The sequence below is a fragment of the Gopherus flavomarginatus genome, chromosome 5 (assembly GCF_025201925.1).
Source record: "Gopherus flavomarginatus isolate rGopFla2 chromosome 5, rGopFla2.mat.asm, whole genome shotgun sequence".
Taxonomy (NCBI): Eukaryota; Metazoa; Chordata; order Testudines; family Testudinidae; genus Gopherus; species Gopherus flavomarginatus.
This window is the reverse complement of record NC_066621.1, coordinates 149,199,855-149,218,472: the sequence shown is the minus strand read 5'-3', so window position 1 is coordinate 149,218,472 and position 18,618 is coordinate 149,199,855. Positions and strand designations below refer to the sequence as shown.

The following is an 18,618-nucleotide window of genomic DNA, read 5'->3' as shown; positions in this document are numbered from 1 at the left end:
CCTCTGAAGCACCTGGCATTGGCCACTGTTGGAAGACAGGATACTGGGCTAAATGGACCCTTGGTCTGACCCAATGTGGCCATTCTAATGTTCTCGTTTTGATGCACTTGCGGAAAAAACAGTGACTTCAAAGAAGTCTGCGCCTTCAGTCAAAAGAAAGATCTTGTAGAATAACACAGCAAGCAAAAATTCCATTCAAACATAGATACAGCGTGGGTGTACAGTAGGTTGCTTAGGTGTATTACATATATCTACAGTCTCTTGGTCATCTTTCTTGTAAGTACTTGATGCCTTGGCCATCGTCTTTTCTTTTAGTGTAAACTGTTATTGATGCAAGATAGTTCATCTCTGACTATAATCTAACATTTATCTTTTGTAAAAAGCAAGTTGTGCTTTTTCTATCTATTTTGTCTGCTTGTGGTTCCTTATAGTTCTAGGTTTTGCTTCTATTCCAAATAATTTGTTTAAAAGGCCACATAAGTATGTAGATCAGATGAGACATTGGTTATTGAAAAGACATTTTTCAGGCACCTAGTCCTTATGGATCTTTCCTCAAGTTAAATGGTAGATAAAAATTCTTAGTCTCTTTTTTTAAATTATATCACAGTTAAAGGCATTTATTGTAACCTTGTGTTCACCACTGTTTGCTTCAGTGGAACTGATTAGATAGCCACAGAAGGGCCATTACATTGGCAGTGCAAACGTCTCCTATAACTTGAAAGAAAATTGTGGAAGGTGGAAAAATTTTAAAATAACACATCAGAAGCAAATACTAAGAATTAAAGTTACTGTTGCCTTGCTCAGCACCTTCCATTTCACGGAGCTTCAAAACAGTGAGTTAATGTAATGTATTTTCTCCACCTTCTTTCTGTGATCTCCATATTTTTCAGAGGATAAATGTTAAAGTTTTGAGATAGTTATGCACATAATAAATCATATTAAAATGTGATTTGTGAATAAATCCGATGCATCATTTTTAACACTTCTGATTTATGCAAAACAGAGTGAAGGTGTCTGACTTGAATAAGCCATGACCAGCCCCCTTTTTTATCCATTGCACTTCATGAAGCAAGGAACTCCCTACTGCAAACTTTTTATCTTCTCCTTCCTCTGATTAGAAACTATGCTTTGGAAATGTTAGGTCTGGTTGTAATTAAATAATCAATGGGCATTATAAATATACCTTGCCTACAGGGAGGAAGTTGAAAACAAAGGAGAATCAGAAGGGGAGGAAGATGAGGAGGACTCAGAGCCCTGTCTAACGGGAACCAAAGTGAAAGTAAAATATGGACGTGGAAAAACTCAGAAAATTTATGAAGCCAGTATTAAAAGCACAGAAATTGATGATGGAGAGGTTTTATATTTAGTACATTACTATGGCTGGAATGTAAGGTAAGAAGGAGAAATTACTGGTTAACTTTATTTTAGTTTACTAAAATAATTGTTGTATTCAGAGACTTTTTATTTTTTTTTTTTTTTTTTGCTTTTTAAGAGAAAATGTCATTGAAGGGGGAAGAGTAATGGGTCTCTTGGCCGTGCAGTGAATTAGTATTGCACAATAGGGTCAGATCCTGCTAAAACTTTTTCATGTGCCTGCCCTCACTCACATAGGAGTAATCCTACTGAAGCCAATGGAATTATGCATGTGTGTAAGTGTTTGCAGGATTTTGGTCCATCTCTACATAAAACTGAGTAGTACTGTTATATTAAATTGGAGTTCTTGTGGGAATAAATCCAATGCCTGGTAATAATTGTCACCAGGATCAGATCTTTGGCGCATATAATGAGCTTTGAAAGTGACGTTTAAATTACTCTTGCCTTTTAAGAAAGTGGTGGTGTGCTTTCAGATGTCACCCTGAGTATTAGAAACGATATTGCGTTTAGTAGTAGGGTAGCTTATACAGTTATTGATTTATTAAACTCTGAAATTTCAGCAACAAAAAATATGCTGACAGTTGAACACCGGCTATAATTAAAGAAGATCTATGTTTTAAGAAATTCATGGTGGGAGTGAGTGGGGAAAGCTGAACTGTAAGGAGGTGCAGAGAAAATTCCACTGAACGCTTATGTTGTATTCCAAAAGAGTGCATTCCTTATATTGAATACCTGTTGTGTAATGGCATTTCTTTGTTTTTATAAACAATGCGACTGTGCTAATGCCACGAAACTCAAATATATTTTAAAATGTATTTTCCTTATACATTAAAATTTGAGACTTGCCACCTCATTGAATTCCTGAGAAATCTAAACAGACTTTCTTGAATGACATTGACATCACGTAGCTTTGAAATAAACCTTTTTTCCAAACTTCTGTTCATATCCCCTCGTTTATATTATTAGTAATAATAATAATGCAGGAGAGTTTCAAAGGCACAAATGGCAGATAAGCACATAACTGCATTTATGCCTTTGACAGTCTCCCCTAATGCTTAGTGTCTTTTGCCAGACAATTTGAAAACTCTTTAAAAACACAGGTAAGTATGATTATTTTATAACAGTGTTATAGATGGGGAAACTGAGGCGTGGAGAGATTAAAACTGAATTTTCTAAGGTCACATGAAGTTGATGGAAGAGTCTGTAATTGACCCCAGGTCACCTGACTTCCAGTGCTTTGCTGGCAGGAGACCAGGAAGGTGTGCACCTTCAGATTTCCTCAGGATCTTAGGAAGGTAATTGCAATAAAACATAGCATTAAATACATTGTTTTAAAACATCAGATACTTGATATGTTGCTAAAAGGGGGTTGGGGATCTATTTTGAATTGTTATTAAGGTCTTTGCAATTCAGCTTTGAACCATCAAATTACAATAAAACGATTTTTAACGGGAGTAGTAACAGTGTGCTGTGTTTTGCCTTTATAGATACGATGAATGGGTGAAAGCTGATCGGATTATCTGGCCTTTGGACAAAGGAGGACCAAAGAGAAAACAAAAGAAAAAAGCAAAAGTAATATTTGTAGATCAGTAAACTTCTTGTTATAATTTGTAAGAGCTTAATGGATCTCTCTGCTCCTAAGAATAAGAGTTTATTTAGCTATTCACTCCCTAGCCCCTCCCCTTAATGTGTAGCCCAAAAAGGGTGACGTTTTGACTATATAAGCAGTGATGTACATTCATAGAATGCCCTATTTTGTGTCTTCAGAGTAAAGAAGACCAGGAAAAGGATGAAAAGAAGGATGAGGAGAAACAGAAATCAAAACGTGGCCGCCCCCCTCTGAAATCTACTCTTCTGTCAAACATGTCTTGCAGTTTATCCAAAACACCTAATAGTGAAGGTAAAGCGGGAGCCAGAAGTACATGGAGCAATATGTCAGATTGCTTGTCATTACCAAATGGAACAGAAGGTACACCTGATACAGTCATGTGAGACACTTAGGGTGCTCATACATAGGAGAAATGTATGTAAATACTAATAATGTAACCCCACACGTTAGTATGAAACATTTAATAAACATATTTTTATTGTAAGTCAACAGTTTTGAAGTCCTGTGCATTCAGTCAGTCAGTTTAGTAGCTATATAACAAATTCTATTTTATATAAATTAATTAGTTTTGATTTTGATTTTTAGGAACACCTCGCAGGCAGACGAGACGTAGCTCAGGAATGTTTGATTCTGATAGAGGATCAAACGGTGAGTGATCTCTGTCCTGTGTTTTTGATTTTCATTCTTTTTTGAAAAAGTGATTAAAACCCCCTTTTTTCCCTGCAAATTTTAATGCTGTTGAAAGAACTAAATTGACACCAGTGGAGGGGAAAAAAAATCTCTTCGCTCCCCAAGCAGTTAGGGAAGGGGCAGCTAACCCATGTTCTCACGTCAGTCTGTTTCAATCCTAATCCAGAAATAAAATTGTGGCCATTACTATGGTCACTCAATCTTCTAATCTCACAGCTCATGCATCCATCAGGGATGTTAGTTAAGTACAAATGGTGACAGTGTTGTTTGATAAGAACCCATGTCTAGTAGGAACTAAACTGAAGCCACTAACTCATTTCATATAGGTCTCTGCACAACTATCAGGCACCACAGTATTACTTGCTATCTATATGGCTTCTGATTGAAACCACTGATTTAGCAATGAAATGGCTGTAACCCCATTATCAGTCTTCTGAGCCATCCATTCCTTTTTGAGGTGAGGTTACTGGGAAGATTCAAGCTATAAGGAGACTTGTAAAACTATCCTGTCCTCCTGAACTATGATTTATGTGTGGCTTTTTGATTTCTAACAACCCCCCGCCCCCACCAAAAAAAAAAAGTGAACACAAAAAAAAGTTTACACTAGTGCTACCATACTTTCATAAAGATCTAAAGTAACACTCAGAAAAACTAGCAAAAATAGGTTGAATAATGCAACACATTTTGGATTTTTTTTTCTTCCATAAAGTGATTTTGGACGCTATATCTGTGTAGGTTATTGAATAGTATCTGCATAGCTAATATAAAAAAATTGTGCTTTAACAGTGACCTGATGTGTTGTTTTTTTTAATCTTATTTTCTGGCAGATTCTGGTTCATCTGACAGCGAAGCTGATGAGACTTCTGAAAAGAGTATGAATGAAGAATTTTCTGCAGAAATTTCAGATATGGAAAAAAATGAAAAACTAATTGATAAGAAACCTGCTGAAGAAAACCCAAAGATCCCACATGTATTGATGAAAGAAAATGACAGGACTCAAGTGCAGCCTCTAGAAACTTTGAAACTGGAAGTTGAAGAAAGTGAACAAATAGTTCAGATTTTTGGAAACAAAGCTGAACAAGTGGAAGAAATTAAAAAAGAGACTGAAAAATCACCTAAGGGGAAGGGAAGAAGGAGCAGGACAAGAGACCCCTCTTTAGAGAATGTGAAGGTTTTGCCAGAAAGCCAGGAAGAGGGAACAAATGAAACCCTCATAGAATCTGAAAGATCAGAAATTTCTTCCTTAGACAGTAAAGAGTTGTCCACCACTACTGAAAACGAAACAGACCCTTGTTCAAAAGATAAGAAGCTTTTGAAAAGGAAAACGTTGGAACAGACATCGCCGGAGAAAAAGGTACGACGAGAGTGTGAGATGGAAGTGCCAAATATTGTGTCTGAGAGGACCAATGAATGTATTGGAATGGAGGAATGTAAAGACTTTCGTGATGCAGAGTCACTCAGAACTGAAAATGAGGAAATGCCGTCTTTAGTAGCAGAGTCAGATCAACATGTTCAAGAGCTGACGAATGAAAATTTTGAATGTACATCTGAGGAAAATGAGCATGTTCCATTAAAAGATGAGGATGACACTATGCCTCAGATTGGACCTGAAACTCTACTTTGCCATGAAGTGGATTTGGATGACTTTGATGAAAAGGAAAAGAGCAGTAGTGAGGATGCAGTAACAGAAAAGCCAGACCCCAACACTTTGACCTCAAATCCATCTGCCTTAACCCCTGCAGTCCAGCCTAACTTCTCTGTGGCCTCGCCCCTTGCTCTTAGTCAGGATGAATCTCGCAGTATAAAAAGTGAAAGCGATGTAACAATTGAAGTGGACAGCGTGGCAGAAGAATCTCAAGAAGGTCTCTGTGAAAGCGAGTCTGCTAATGGATTTGAAGCCAGTACCACTTCAAGCAATTGTAGTATAGCAGTACAAGACAGAGATAATGGAGAGAAGGGTATGTGTTTCCCATGTGAAAAGCCAATCTCTATTTTGACAATTCCTGAAACCATTGTAAATCTTGTATTGCTTTGCTAAGGACTGTTGGCTCAAAAGTGGCATTTGGCTTCTTCTAATACTAGTTTTCAGTTCAATCTATTTGTTTTAAAAGGGGTATATTGAAGGCAGAAATATTTGAGGCATGTTTTTTCTTTTCCTTCAGGTCAAAAAAGGCCAAGCGATGGCAATAGTGGGACACTGGCAAAGAAACAAAAGCGTACTCCAAAGCGATCAAGTGCTGTACCCAAAAATGAAAAGAATGGAACAGGTACATTTGGAAGTGAATGTTTGTGCTGTATCACAGCAAGTGTGTAGTAATCCATCCTTTTGATATTTATCACCATTGTACGTTCGTAGGGGTTTCCTTGCCAGGGCCTTTAATTAGTGTTGACTGGACCACTAACTATGTATCTAGTAGTATCTGGCAGTCTCATGGCAATCTCATCACTGTTATCGTCATCATTTTCATTAGCAACTATGTTTACAAGGCTGCTGTATGTGAGAAGATACCAATTATTTTACAGTTATCCTGATTATATGTGTTCAGCTCAATTATCATTTTGTCCCTAAGCTTGCTGAATAGAAGCACCTCCTTGAAAAGTCATGTCTAAGTGCTTCTAAGGCAAGAAAGATACATTAATTGTAACTTACAAGAAAAAATACATAGAGTGAAATGAGGTAAGTACGACACCTTTTAGAGACAGGACTTTTATGTGCGGTTGACGTGATCAGATATGTAACCTTTTTAAATCAGCTGCAGAAAGTCTGGATTTAGTCTTATAAGTAATGATGACCTTAGATAGCTAATGGATTTGAATCAAATAGGTCAATAGAGTCAATGCCAACAGTGGCATTGTTAAGATTTATGTCAAATATTTTGGGTTCCCACAATAACTGCGACAAATATTGTTCATAGGCTGTTAAATGATGCCTAATATGTGCAGAATGAAGATTTTGGTCGGAACTGTAACTTAAAATTTCGTAAGACTTGTGTATTTGAAATGTGAACCTTTATTTTGGCACTATTGTAAGAAGTTTTAAATTGTTTTTGTTTTCACAAAATAAATCTAACTATACACTGAAGTACAAGATCACACTGCATGTCTATGTAAATATGGTACAGTAGAACCTCAGTTATGAACAACCTCCATTCCTGAGATGTTCCTAACTCTGAAATGTTCGTAACTGAAAAAATGTTCTGATTATTTTTTCAAAAGTTTACAACTGAAGATTGATTTTAATAAGCTTTGAAATTTTACTATGAAGTAGAAAAATGCTGCTTTTAACTGTCTTATTTAAATGAAACAAGCACAGAAACCGTTTCCTTACTTTGTCATATCTTCTTTTTAAACATTCTTTTTGTTTTAGTAGTTTACATTTAACACAGTATTGTACTGTATTGGCGTTTTTTGTCTGTGCTGCATGATTGTGTACTTCCAGTTCCAAATGACGTGTGTAGTTGACTGATCAGTTCGTAACTCTGGTGTTTGTAACTCTGAGGTTCTTCTGTATCAGAGATGCATACTCTACTGAAATGATCATACATTGTTCACATCTATAGGCAATTAGTGCATTTGCACTCTGAAAAATGACTCTAGGGCCTTGTCTACTCTGAAATAACTAAATGTGTTTTTAAGTCACACCTGCTTTTTTGACAGCAAACACACTTATTTTGGAATAAAATGTCTGTATTATTTTTGTAGGTAAAAAATGTACTTTGGCACAGGCTGACTCAGCCCCTAACTGCTCCCTCCATTGGAGTTAGAGCGAGCACTGGCACACCTGAAGAATCAGCTCGTCATAATGTACCTAACAAACTTAGAAAATTTTAAATGGGTTTGTCAGTAATCTGAAACAATTTGGAATCCACAAAGGGAGCAGGGTCTTTTGATTAAGGAAACACAATTTTACTGTTCACTTTTCTGACCGTAACCACAGTTTATGTAACCTAGATTGTAGGGTTAGAAGAATACCAAAATTATAGGTCTGTCTTCTAATCAAAATTAATTTGTGTTATTATAGGACAAAGCAGTGATAGTGAAGATCTTCCTGTCATGGACAGTTCAAGTAAATGTACTCCAGTAAAACACATAAATGTGTCCAAACCACAGAAGCTTGCGCGATCCCCTGCAAGAGTAATTTCCCCTCACATCAAAGATGGAGAAAAGGATAAACATAGAGAGAAACATCACCACAGTGCTCCCCCTAGAGTGTATAAGTGGAGTTTCCAACTCAGTAAGAATTTTTTAAAGTGTGTTAAATATTTAAATCAGAGTTCAAAATTATTAGTACAGTATCCAGAACTAGCTATGTTCAGTTCCAAAAAGGCACTTGGCATGAATGCTCATTATCATTGTAAAGCCAGGTTTATTGGTGTAATGTATTTATTTCTGTGCTTCACTTTCACACTATAAAAGTCCTTTTAAAAATGGTATTATTTAAATTATCATTATACTTCCCCCCACCACCACTTAATTTCCAGCATACGTTTAGCAGTTTATTACTTCAAGAATATTTAGACTGTGAAACTAGTATTTTATATAATTTGAAAATATCTGGAATCTGAGTTCTCAGATGGCATAATCCAGGCATTCATCTCTAATTCTAGAATTTACTGGATTATTGACTGCAAAAATTCAGGTTGGGATTGAAGAATTGAGTTAGAAGAGCAAGATGACTAACAAAATTATTGTGTAGGGGGAGGATGGAGGAGTTCTTTTGTTTTTTGTTTTTAAGTTCCAAGATAAGGTAACCTAAAACTCTGGGGGGTCTGAGACAAATATTTTAGAACCAATAATTTTTTCCCCACAACCATTAGTGGAGGACTAATGGTCATGTAAATATAGTATAATGTATAAGTATGTCGTAGCTGTCTGTTCTTCTTCGAGTGATTGCTCATGTGCATTCCACAGTAGGTGTGCGTACTCACCACCTGCACCGGTACCGGACGTTTTCCCTTAGCAGTACTCATATGGGAACACCTGTAGTGACCCCTGAAGTGGCGCCGCAATGGCGTGGTATAAGGGGTGTTGTGCGCTCTCACCACCCTCAGTTCCTTCTTGCTGCCAGTGAAGGTGCTTCGGAACTGCTCTGCTCCAGCTCTGCTGTAGCTTTCCCTCTTTGGACTTTGTCAGTGATCCGCACGTGGACTTTTTCTGCTCATGTGCATTCCACAATGGGAAATCCATCTCAGTGACTGCTGCAAAATTTGCAGATCCTTCAAACCTTGGACCAAGAAGGAGCTGGACATACAGTTCCAAGCCATTTTGATGGAGTTGGCCTTAACCCCGACACCGCTTCACCACTCGAGTCGGCACTGTAGCATCAGTGTGTGGTGATGCATCAGTGCCCTCCACCAGTCAGCACCGCTCTCCATCCATGGGGCAGTCTATAAAGGCAAAGAAAAGGTCTTCTCCACCAAGGCACCAGAGCAAGGCTTGGGAAGAGACTAGACTCACATTGGGCAGTTCTTGGTCCCCATCGCCTTTGACTCAAGTCAAGTGGAGTAGCCCGGCCCACTCCAAGCCAACTTCCCCAGAGGCCAGTGGCCACCTTTGGGTGCCCTCCACGCCGGAGGCTCTGCGAGCGGGTCGAGACATCTCTACTAGTACTGGCCACACTGCTGTCAACTGCTCCCCGGTCCAGAGGCAAGCTGTTGCTCAGACCTCTGCAGTTACTGCCTGGACGGTACCATTCATGGTCGAGGGAAGGTTCGTGATGCGTTTTCTGCACAGCTATCGCCCTGTGCGCAGTGCGCGCCGGTCTCTGTCAACCCCCACCAGGATGTCTGGCTGGGTGCTGAGCAGCAGGGTTTCCAGGCACCACTCCGCCTCGGAGGAATGTGGACCTCATGATGAGAGCATGCCCCACCAAGACCGGGACAGACGGCACCGGAGATGGTTATCTCCGAGAAGCTACCATAGCCCCTTGCAGTATGGATGTTGATGCCGCTCCCGCTCTTTGTCCTGTTCGAGGTACCCACCATGGTACCGCTCCTGCAGCCCCAGGCATCGATCGCCAGCACCCCACCATCGCAGATCCATCTGTTGGAGCTGGTCACAGAACAGCCGCCATAGATGGTACGCCCACTCCACCACAGCAGGATCACGGTCTCATGTTCAGCACCACTCCCGATGCCATCACTCATCCCTGTCCCTGGATAGCGGTTGATCGTATGCCACCCAGCCCCCCTTCAAAGTCGACAGTTGGGCCAGGCGAGTCAGGCAGGACAGTCTGCTCCAACGGTGCCACAGCTTGTGCAGCGCCATGGTACCTGTGGGCCCCGATGCAGCCCCTGGTGGTGGCTTGCTCGGTGGCCAGAGCCTCGGAAGGACCATCGGCTTCCCTCTCTCAGCCTTCCAGGAAAGGGTCAGCTGAGCTCTCGTCCCTGGTCCCGCACTCAGAAGGGGACCAAGTGGTAGGACCTGCGGCACCAGTGGGGGCGCAGAGCACCACACCACCATTTTCATCCTCCTCCCACGAGGCGATCATGGCCTCTCCTCTTCCAAACCCACAGGAGGACACAAAAGCCCGCCAGGAACTGTTGAAAAGAGTGGCATCAAGCCTTAAGCTACAAGCTGAGGAGGTGGAGTAACCCTCGGACTCCCTCTTCAATGTCCTCTCAGCTTTGGCACTGGGCAAGGTGGCTCTCCCACTCCACGAAGGGGTGGCAAAGATCTCAAACGCCCTGTGGCAAACCCTGGCCTCCTTGCCCCCCATCTCTAAGAGGATAGAATGGAAGTATTTTGTGCCCGCCAAGGGGCACGAATAAATGTATACTCACCCCGCCCCCAACTCTCTAGTGTAGTGTAGGCGGTCAACCATGGGGAGTGTCAAGGTCAGCCCACTCCTACTCTTAAAAGTAAGGACTCGAGGAGACTAGGTCTATTTTGGTAGAAAGATTTACTCGTTCTCAAGCTTCCAATGAGGATGGCAAGCTACCAAGCCCTGCTAAGCAGATATGACTTCAGTTTGTGGGGCTCAGTGCCCAAATTTGCGGACTCCCTCCAGGAGCGTGATAAAAAGGAGTTTGTCTCTGGTGGAGGAGTGTATGGCTGCCGCCAGGGCAGCCCTTCAGGCAGTCCTGGACACTGCAGATGCGGCTGCATGGTCTATGTCCTCCGTGGTGTCCATGAAGAGAGCATCAGGGCTCCTGCTGTCTGGATTGTCCAGTGAGGCACAGAACTCCTTGCAGAACCTTGCTTTCAATGGCAAAGCCCTGTTTGCAGAACAAACTGGCGTGAAGTTACGTGGTCTGAAGGACTCCCACACGACATTAAAGACTCTCGGCCTCTACGTCCCAGCCCGGGCCAGGACCAAGTTCAAACCACAGCAGACTCCCAGTCAGGCCACCCACTCCAGATACGAGCCCCCTTATAAAAAATCAAGGGACTACTAAAAAGCACCCGCAAAAGCAATCCCAGCCTGCGCCCCAGTCTGAGCCCTTTAAGGGAAAGCAGGCAGGTAAGCGCCAGTTTTGATGGGACGCCCAGGGACGACTTACCAGTTTTTGTACCAGGGATGCACCCGATCTTCTCTTCTCCAACCACCTATGTATTTTCCTCCCGGAGTGGTCATGGCTGACCTCGGACTGATGGGTCCTCAACACAGTCTCCCGGGGCTATATCCTCCAGTTTCTTTCTACTCCACCCACCCTTCCTTCTCGTCCCTCTTCAGGGACCCTTCTCACGAGAGCTTACTCAAGCAGGAGATGAGACGGCTTCTTTGCTTTGGTGGAGGTGGTGCTGGCGGAGTTCAGGTACAAGGGGTACTACTCCCACTATTTCCTTATCCTGAAGGCCAAAGGAGGGCTCAGGCCCATCCTGGATCTGCAAGGCCTGAACCAGTACATGGTAAAGCTCAAGTTTTGCGTGGTCTCTCTGGCCTCCATCATTCCCTCCCTGGATCCCGGAGACCAGTACACCGCCCTCGATCTGCAGGAGCGTACTTCCACATTCATATATTTGGGGGCCACAGGCATTTCCTCTGCTTCACAGTAGGGCAGGAATACTACTAGTTCACCGTCCTCCCGTTTGATCTATCGACGGCTCCCAGAGTCTTCACAAAGTGTATGTCTGTGTTAGCTGTCTGCCTCAGCTGTCAGGAGGGTCCAGATCTTCCCTACCTCAACGACTGGCTGATCAAGGGCAGCTCCAGGTCACAGGTACAGGATCACGTAACACTCCTCTTGTCCACATGCACCGCACTGGGGCTGCTGGTAAACAACACCAAGTCCACATTGGTACTGGTGCAAAGCATAGAGTTCATTGGGGCGAATCTGGATGCGACGTCGGCCAGAGCCTCCCTCCCACCGCACAGATTCTAAACCCTAAGGGAGCTTATCAGCGTGATCATGAGGTTCCCCGTGACGATCACCAGAGCGTGCCTCCAACTCCTGGGTCATATGTTGGCGTGCATGTACGTGGTTCATGACACCAGGCTCAGGATGCGGCCCCTTCAGCTCTGTTTGGCCTCAGTATTCTCCCAGTCCAGAGACAGGATGGACAAAGTAAAACCTGTGTTAGCCTCTCTACGTTGGTGGTCCTCCCCAGGGAACATGCTCTAAGGAGTCCTGTTCAGGGGCCGGTCCCTGACAGTGGAGTTTGTGTCCGACGTGTTGGACCTGGGATGGGAAGCCCATGTGGAAAACCTCCAGACCCAAGATCTGTGGTCCGCACAGGACCTAGCCCTGCACATAAATGTCAAGGAGCTCAGGGCGGGCCGTCTAGCCTGCATGGTCTTTCGCTCATGCTTAGTGGGCAGAGTGGTCAGGGTTCTCACGGACAACATGGTCTCGATGATTTACATCAACAGGCAAGGTGGGGTCTGCTCCTCAGCCCTCTGCCAGGAAGCCCTCAGGCTGTGGGACTTCTGCATAGCCCACGATATTTCCTTGGAAGCCCACCACTTACCGGGCGTCCAAAACTCTTGGGCGGATTGACTGAGCCGAGACTTCTCCTCTTAGCTCGAATGGTTGCTGCACCCAGAGAGGGTGCACAGGATTTTCCAAATGTGGAGCACTCCCCAACTGGACCTGTTTGTGACCCGGCAGAACCACCAGTGTCTCCGCTTCTGCTCCAGGGGAGGGTTGGGCATGGGCATGATCTCCGACGTCTTCCTTCTGCCCTGGTCAGGTCAGCTTTTCTATGTCTTTCCACTGATCAGCAAGGTCTTGGAAAAGGTAAAGATGGACAGGGCCCATGTCCTTCTGATGGCCCAGGCAGCATTGGTATGGGACTTTCATGAGCTTGGCATTCATCCCATCGTGGCCGTTGCCAGCCTGCCCGGATCTGCTCTCCCAGGACCAAGGTCGCCTCCTCCACCCCAGCCTAGCGACCCTCCACATCACGGCGTGGCTGTTCAGCGTTTAGGCCTGGAAGAGAGAACTTGCTCGGAAGGGGTTCAGCGCGTCCTCTCGGAGAACAGGAGGCCCTCCAAGCATCAGGCCTGCCTAGTGAAATGGTCTTGGTTTTCCCAGTGGGCCGCTGATCGGGGCGTCTCGCTAGTGGCTGCTCCGATCCAGCTTATACTAGACTATCTCCTTCACCTGGCAGCCATATTGGCCTTCCACCTGCCAGTGCAGGGCCACGCAATATTCTGTTGTGCCATAACCGGTTGATTCCTTAAGTGTTTGTGTCACCTTGTTCTATATGTTAGACCCCCAGTCCACCAGTGGGACCTGAACTTAGTGCTGGCCAGACTAACTGGACCTCCATTTGAGTTGCTAGCTACATGCTCCTGGTCACACCTGTCATGAAAAGTAGCCTTTCCGGTGGCGATCATGTCCGCTAGACGGGTCTCGAAGCTCCAGGCCCTAACCTTTGAACCCCTGTACATGATGTTCCATAAGGATACAGTCCAGCTCCGCCCACACCCTTCGTTCCTCCCTAAGGTGGTCTCCGCCTACCTTATGGGCCAAGACATTTTCCTGCTGGTCCTCTCCAAAACACTATGCGTCCAGTGACGAGCACTGCCTCCACATGCTGGATGTGAGATATGTTCTGGCTTTTTACCTGTAACGTACAAAACGGTTCAGGAAGTCTTCGCAACTATTCATCACCATGGCTGAATGCATGAACGGTCAGCTGATCTCCACTCAGCGGCTTTCCAACTGGATCACTTCGTGTATCCATACTTGTTATGACCTGGCGGGAGTTCCCCTGCTGCCAATTGTGAGGGCCCATGTCCCTATTTGGGACATCTGTAGGGCTGCCACATGTTCACCTTGCATTATGCGATCATCTCCCAAACCAGGGAGGACGCCAGGTTCGTCAGGGCAGTGCTCAACCCTGAGTGTCTGTGAACTCCTGCCCACCTATTGTGGAATACACATGAGCAATTACTCGAAGAAAAGATGACAGTTACCTTTTCCATAACATGTTCTTTGAGATGTGTTGCTCATGTCCATTCCACATCCCACCCTCCTTTCCCTCTGTTGGAGTTGTCTGGCAAGAAGGAACTGAGGGTGGGGGAAGCGCACAGTGCCCCTTATACCGCACCGTAGTGGTGACACTCCAGGGCTTGCTAGGGGTGCTCCCCTACAGGTACTGCTAAGGGGAAAACTTCTGGCACTGGTGCATGAGGCGAGCACGCACACCTATTGTGGAATGGACATGAGCTACACATCTCGAAGAACGCCAGTTACAGAAACGGTAACTGTCTTTTTTTATAAGGAGCACAATTCTTGCTAATCTACCATAATTAAAACACCTTGGATTAAATTCCATTTAATAAGAAACTTTGTATTTTGATAGCCAAAACCCACATTTTTTTCCATCTGTATTAGATGTAACCCTACTTAGTATAGCATTGTGGAAGTGCATTATTGTTTAGCATGTGATGTTGCAGTTATCGTTTCTTAAAATCACTATAGTAAAGTAACTTTTCCCCCCACTCTTAAGATGAACTAGACAACATGAACAGCACTGAGAGAATCTCCTTTCTACAAGAAAAGCTACAGGAAATCCGAAAATATTACATGTCCCTGAAGTCTGAAGTAGCAACAATAGACAGAAGAAGAAAACGATTAAAAAAGAAAGACAGAGAAGGTAACTTTCCAGTTTGCTTTACACTCAGACCTCCCTCTCATGAGATGAGAAGAGATATCTGTTTTAAACATGCAGATCCCAAAACATTACATTTAATTGACAACATTTTCTGCAGCCGTTATTTTAACTTTTTCGAAATACAGTTACTATATGAAGTTTAACTTGTCTTCTATCCATACAGGATAAAATTAGAATCCACAGCATGGTTTGCTTTTCAAAATTCATACATATAATAAATTAAAATCTTTGAATATATAAAATTACACTTTATGAAGGCCAGATCTTTGTCTTTTTAATGTACCCTGGTTCTGGGTTTTCACAAGTAGCATAACAGATTGTCTTGTCCCTTAATGATTTAAGGCACAGAAATTATAAGGTTAGCTATCCAGCTTATGTGAACAGATGAGAAAAGTAATTGGCAAAAATAATCTGGACCAGTTTCATAAAGCTTTTTGTAGTAAAAGTAAATCTTATTTTTAATCCAGTAATATTTACTCATCTCCTTGGTATCTGAGCACAGTATAGAAACACACAGAAACTAAAGTAGTTCTCTAAAACGTTATGGCTTTGAACTTACTAGTCCACACACGAGGAATCCACTTGTATTTTTTATAACAGGACTTTGAGAGGTCTTTCTGTACTGCTACTTCTCCTCCATGACTATTTTAAATAAATAAATAAATGAAGGTAATACTCATTAAAATGAGTAACTAGTAAGGACACTATGTTGAGCCAGGGATAATGGGTGCAGGTACGATGTAAGTTTCTACACACAACTCTGTCGCCGTACCTCAAACCTGACAGGCCTCACTTGGGATCTTTCAAGTTGTTTTGTGTGTGCACGGACACTAGATCTGATACCTAAGCGAGCCTCCAGTGTGAAGGATAATTTTACAGTCTGGTGCTGATGTCCTGCTTTATGTATTTACAGTGTCTCATACAGGAGCATCCATGTCATCTGCTTCATCAGACACTGGGATGAGTCCGTCGTCATCTTCTCCTCCCCAGAATGTGCTTGCTGTAGAATGCAGGTGATACATATTTCTCTGCCTTGTCAGCAGTTTGCTGCCATGGACATAAATCCTGAAATATAACCACAAAAAGCACTCAACTGGTTTGACATTGCCAAGTACATTCTGTACACTCTTCCACTGCTGGACTGTATCTTTTTCTTCCCTCTTGGTTTTTTATTTTATTTTATTTTTATTTTTACTGTTGAGAAATTAAGCTCATTGGTAACTGAAGGTTTGTAGGCACCGTCTGACATGTTTGTCATCGTGTTTATTGTTTTTTTGTTAATACAAAGAAAGGGCACTTATCAGATTTGAAAAATTATGTCCAATGAAGCATTCAGGTGTTCTAGGAAATCAGAGAAAAGCAAGTGCATCAAACAGACATCAGAATATTATCAAACAGAATCAAGTTACTGCTGCACTTTCACCCAGCTTGTATGCTAACCCTTGGTGAGTAGTTCCGCTTTGTGGAAGCACTTGCTATACAGAGCTGCCAAAGTATGTGTTCAGCAATGTGCCCAGTTTTAAAGATGTAAATGGGACAAAATAAATTGTGAAAGGAAGTGTAGTTGACTGAAAACTACAGTTGTAATAAGTCTTCCACTTTTTATAGGATTTTTGAGCACACAATTATGCAAATATTTTAATGTTTATTAATGTTTACAGTGGAATTGTGAATAGGTTTTCAGTGGACTATCTTATCCCTTGACAAAAATATTTTGTCTTTTTTCTATGTAATTTCAGAGTTTTTATTTTATTACAAAAAGACGAAAAATGAAATATATAACAACAATGAAGTTATTTAACAAGATTTCTAAAGCTGAATTTTTTTGTGTAAAATAAGGTATCTTGCAACTTGTTAAATATATTTATTCAGACATTGGATGTTGTATTTTTATGTATTTTTTAAAATATTAATAAAATTGGAAAAAAATTCTAGGTTAGTTCACTCTTTTGAAAAAACATACCTATCAGTTGTAGCTCTTACAGGAGGTTTTATTCAGTAGCCATTCCTGTATGTGCAGTGGGTCTGCTTATTCTTCCACAATGTAGAACTGTAATCGGGCATCTGGATTAAACTATAACCTTGTTTGGAAACTTTGGCAGTCCTAGTACTTATATTGTTTTGAGGAACAAATTTTATTGGGTTGCCCTTAAGATGCTTTATCACAGTTTTTATGTTTGCTATACTGCCGAATGAATTTATATCTCCCAAAGTTGAGATGCAACAATAAAGTAAAGCAACTGTGTATACTTTGTCTGTGGATTGTCCCACGGGCTGATGCAGTTTGTAAATAACTCTTCCAAAACCATGTATTTAAAACAGTTCGCATATACATTATGTATAAAAGTGATTTTTTTATCAATTTTTTTATTCATGTTTGTACATTGAAAGGGGTTTTAACCTCTCTTTCTGTGTTTAAAATGCTGTAGAGTAATAACATAGATGCTCTAGACTGTATATCAGGATATTATGGTTCACACAGCAGAAAGTCAGAGCGAAACACTAGTGATGGGGGTAGCATTACTAAAATTGATGTTTCTTGAAACTTCATTTTACCACATTTGTCAACTTGTGATTCCAATTCCTTCCATTTCCGCAGAGAATTAAAGAAAAAGTACTCTTGTAAAATGCACTTTTCCGTCTTTTCTTAAGCAAAGCATAACTATTTCAGTGTAAGATAAAATGGAGTTCATTAGAGAGCATTAATAAAGGCCATGTTTTAAACATAGGCTTTATATTTTTTTATTTAAATGATTGTTCTTGTAAATCTGACATCTAAACAATAAAAAAATCAAACTTTGTTAAGTGTAAAAAATGTTCAGAGCTAACTTTCACTGTTAATTTTATATTAACTATGAATAATAAATAAAAATAATACTCATTTATTAAGGAAAATAACATGGGTCACATTTTCTCAAATTAACTTCCATGCTTAATATTTGCAGAAGTAAATCTTAACTGTTGAGTGTAAATAATTCCATGTATTGCTCTTGGATAAGTTTACATCTTGTGAAAATATTTAGCCTGTGTCTAAATACTACCACCGTTTCTCTAAAACAGCTAGAAAGATTTTGATGTAACTCACCATCTCAAATGTTGCAATGGATGAGCCTCTAACATTCTGTACTATAGCATAATTGTTCAAAATGAACAACTTGACTGCTTCCCCTTCACCTTTGACTGGTTAATATATGGCCGGGAAACTGTGAAAAGGTGGGTAAGGCAGCCATTCAATTCTTGAATATTAATTAGGAATTTGGTTTTTGCAGACTAAAAAACAGGTAAAAGAAAGAGGGCTTTTCTTCTTTTCCTTCTACTATTTACCACTGGTACTATCTCTGGCATGTATTGCTTTTCTAGTCTGCCTCATTTGGCTCCACTCCCCAAACACCTGTTTCAGTAGATGTCTAAAGTTTTCTATCCGAATTATTAGTATTAGTATTATTTATTTTTAAGGCTACTAAATGTTCAATAGGAAACAATCCTGTAACAGCAAGGACGTGGACAAGATGATCTAGTAGGCCTTTCGTTTCCGGCTTCGAGTACAATTTCTTTCTCCTCCTTCGAAAACAATTGTTAAATATCTTTCATTGCCTTAAATAAATCTGGTGAAGAAGACAGTGATTATGGCTGGTATTAAAATAACTATCTAAGCAGTTTTGATACAGCTAATAATGATACTTTACTTTCTGGTTGTGCTAGAGGATTTTTTTGGCAGGGTTATTCTTCCCTTCTCATCTCTCCTACTCTCATCCCAAAACTATATACTTCATTGGAAGATATGTCAAGAGAGAATATTGGGTCAAATTCTGCTTTTTTAAATCAGTTGAAGCTCCATTTCAGATGACAGAATTGCACTACTCCTAGCAGCAGAGTTTTGA

At 41.6% G+C, this 18,618-nt stretch overlaps 1 protein-coding gene across 8 annotated transcripts in view; it reads left to right on the top strand.

Annotated features, from left to right (window-relative positions):
• Positions 1-17,461, top strand: part of ARID4A (AT-rich interaction domain 4A) — a 65,626-nt gene extending 48,165 nt beyond the window's left edge. For 5 of the 8 annotated variants that reach the window (XM_050952519.1, XM_050952516.1, XM_050952515.1 and 2 more), the window contains 9 exons: positions 1,195-1,392; positions 2,862-2,946; positions 3,142-3,343; positions 3,569-3,631; positions 4,501-5,631; positions 5,836-5,940; positions 7,695-7,907; positions 14,573-14,719; positions 15,651-17,461. In XM_050952519.1, coding sequence (XP_050808476.1) covers positions 1,195-1,392; positions 2,862-2,946; positions 3,142-3,343; positions 3,569-3,631; positions 4,501-5,631; positions 5,836-5,940; positions 7,695-7,907; positions 14,573-14,719; positions 15,651-15,754 — 2,248 coding nt within the window. In that variant the 3' untranslated portion in view covers positions 15,755-17,461. The remainder of the gene's footprint in view (positions 1-1,194; positions 1,393-2,861; positions 2,947-3,141; positions 3,344-3,568; positions 3,632-4,500; positions 5,632-5,835; positions 5,941-7,694; positions 7,908-14,572; positions 14,720-15,650) is intronic. The other 3 variants (XM_050952521.1, XM_050952520.1, XM_050952522.1) reach the window with 3 other exon arrangements.
• Positions 17,462-18,618: the final 1,157 nt, after the last annotated feature.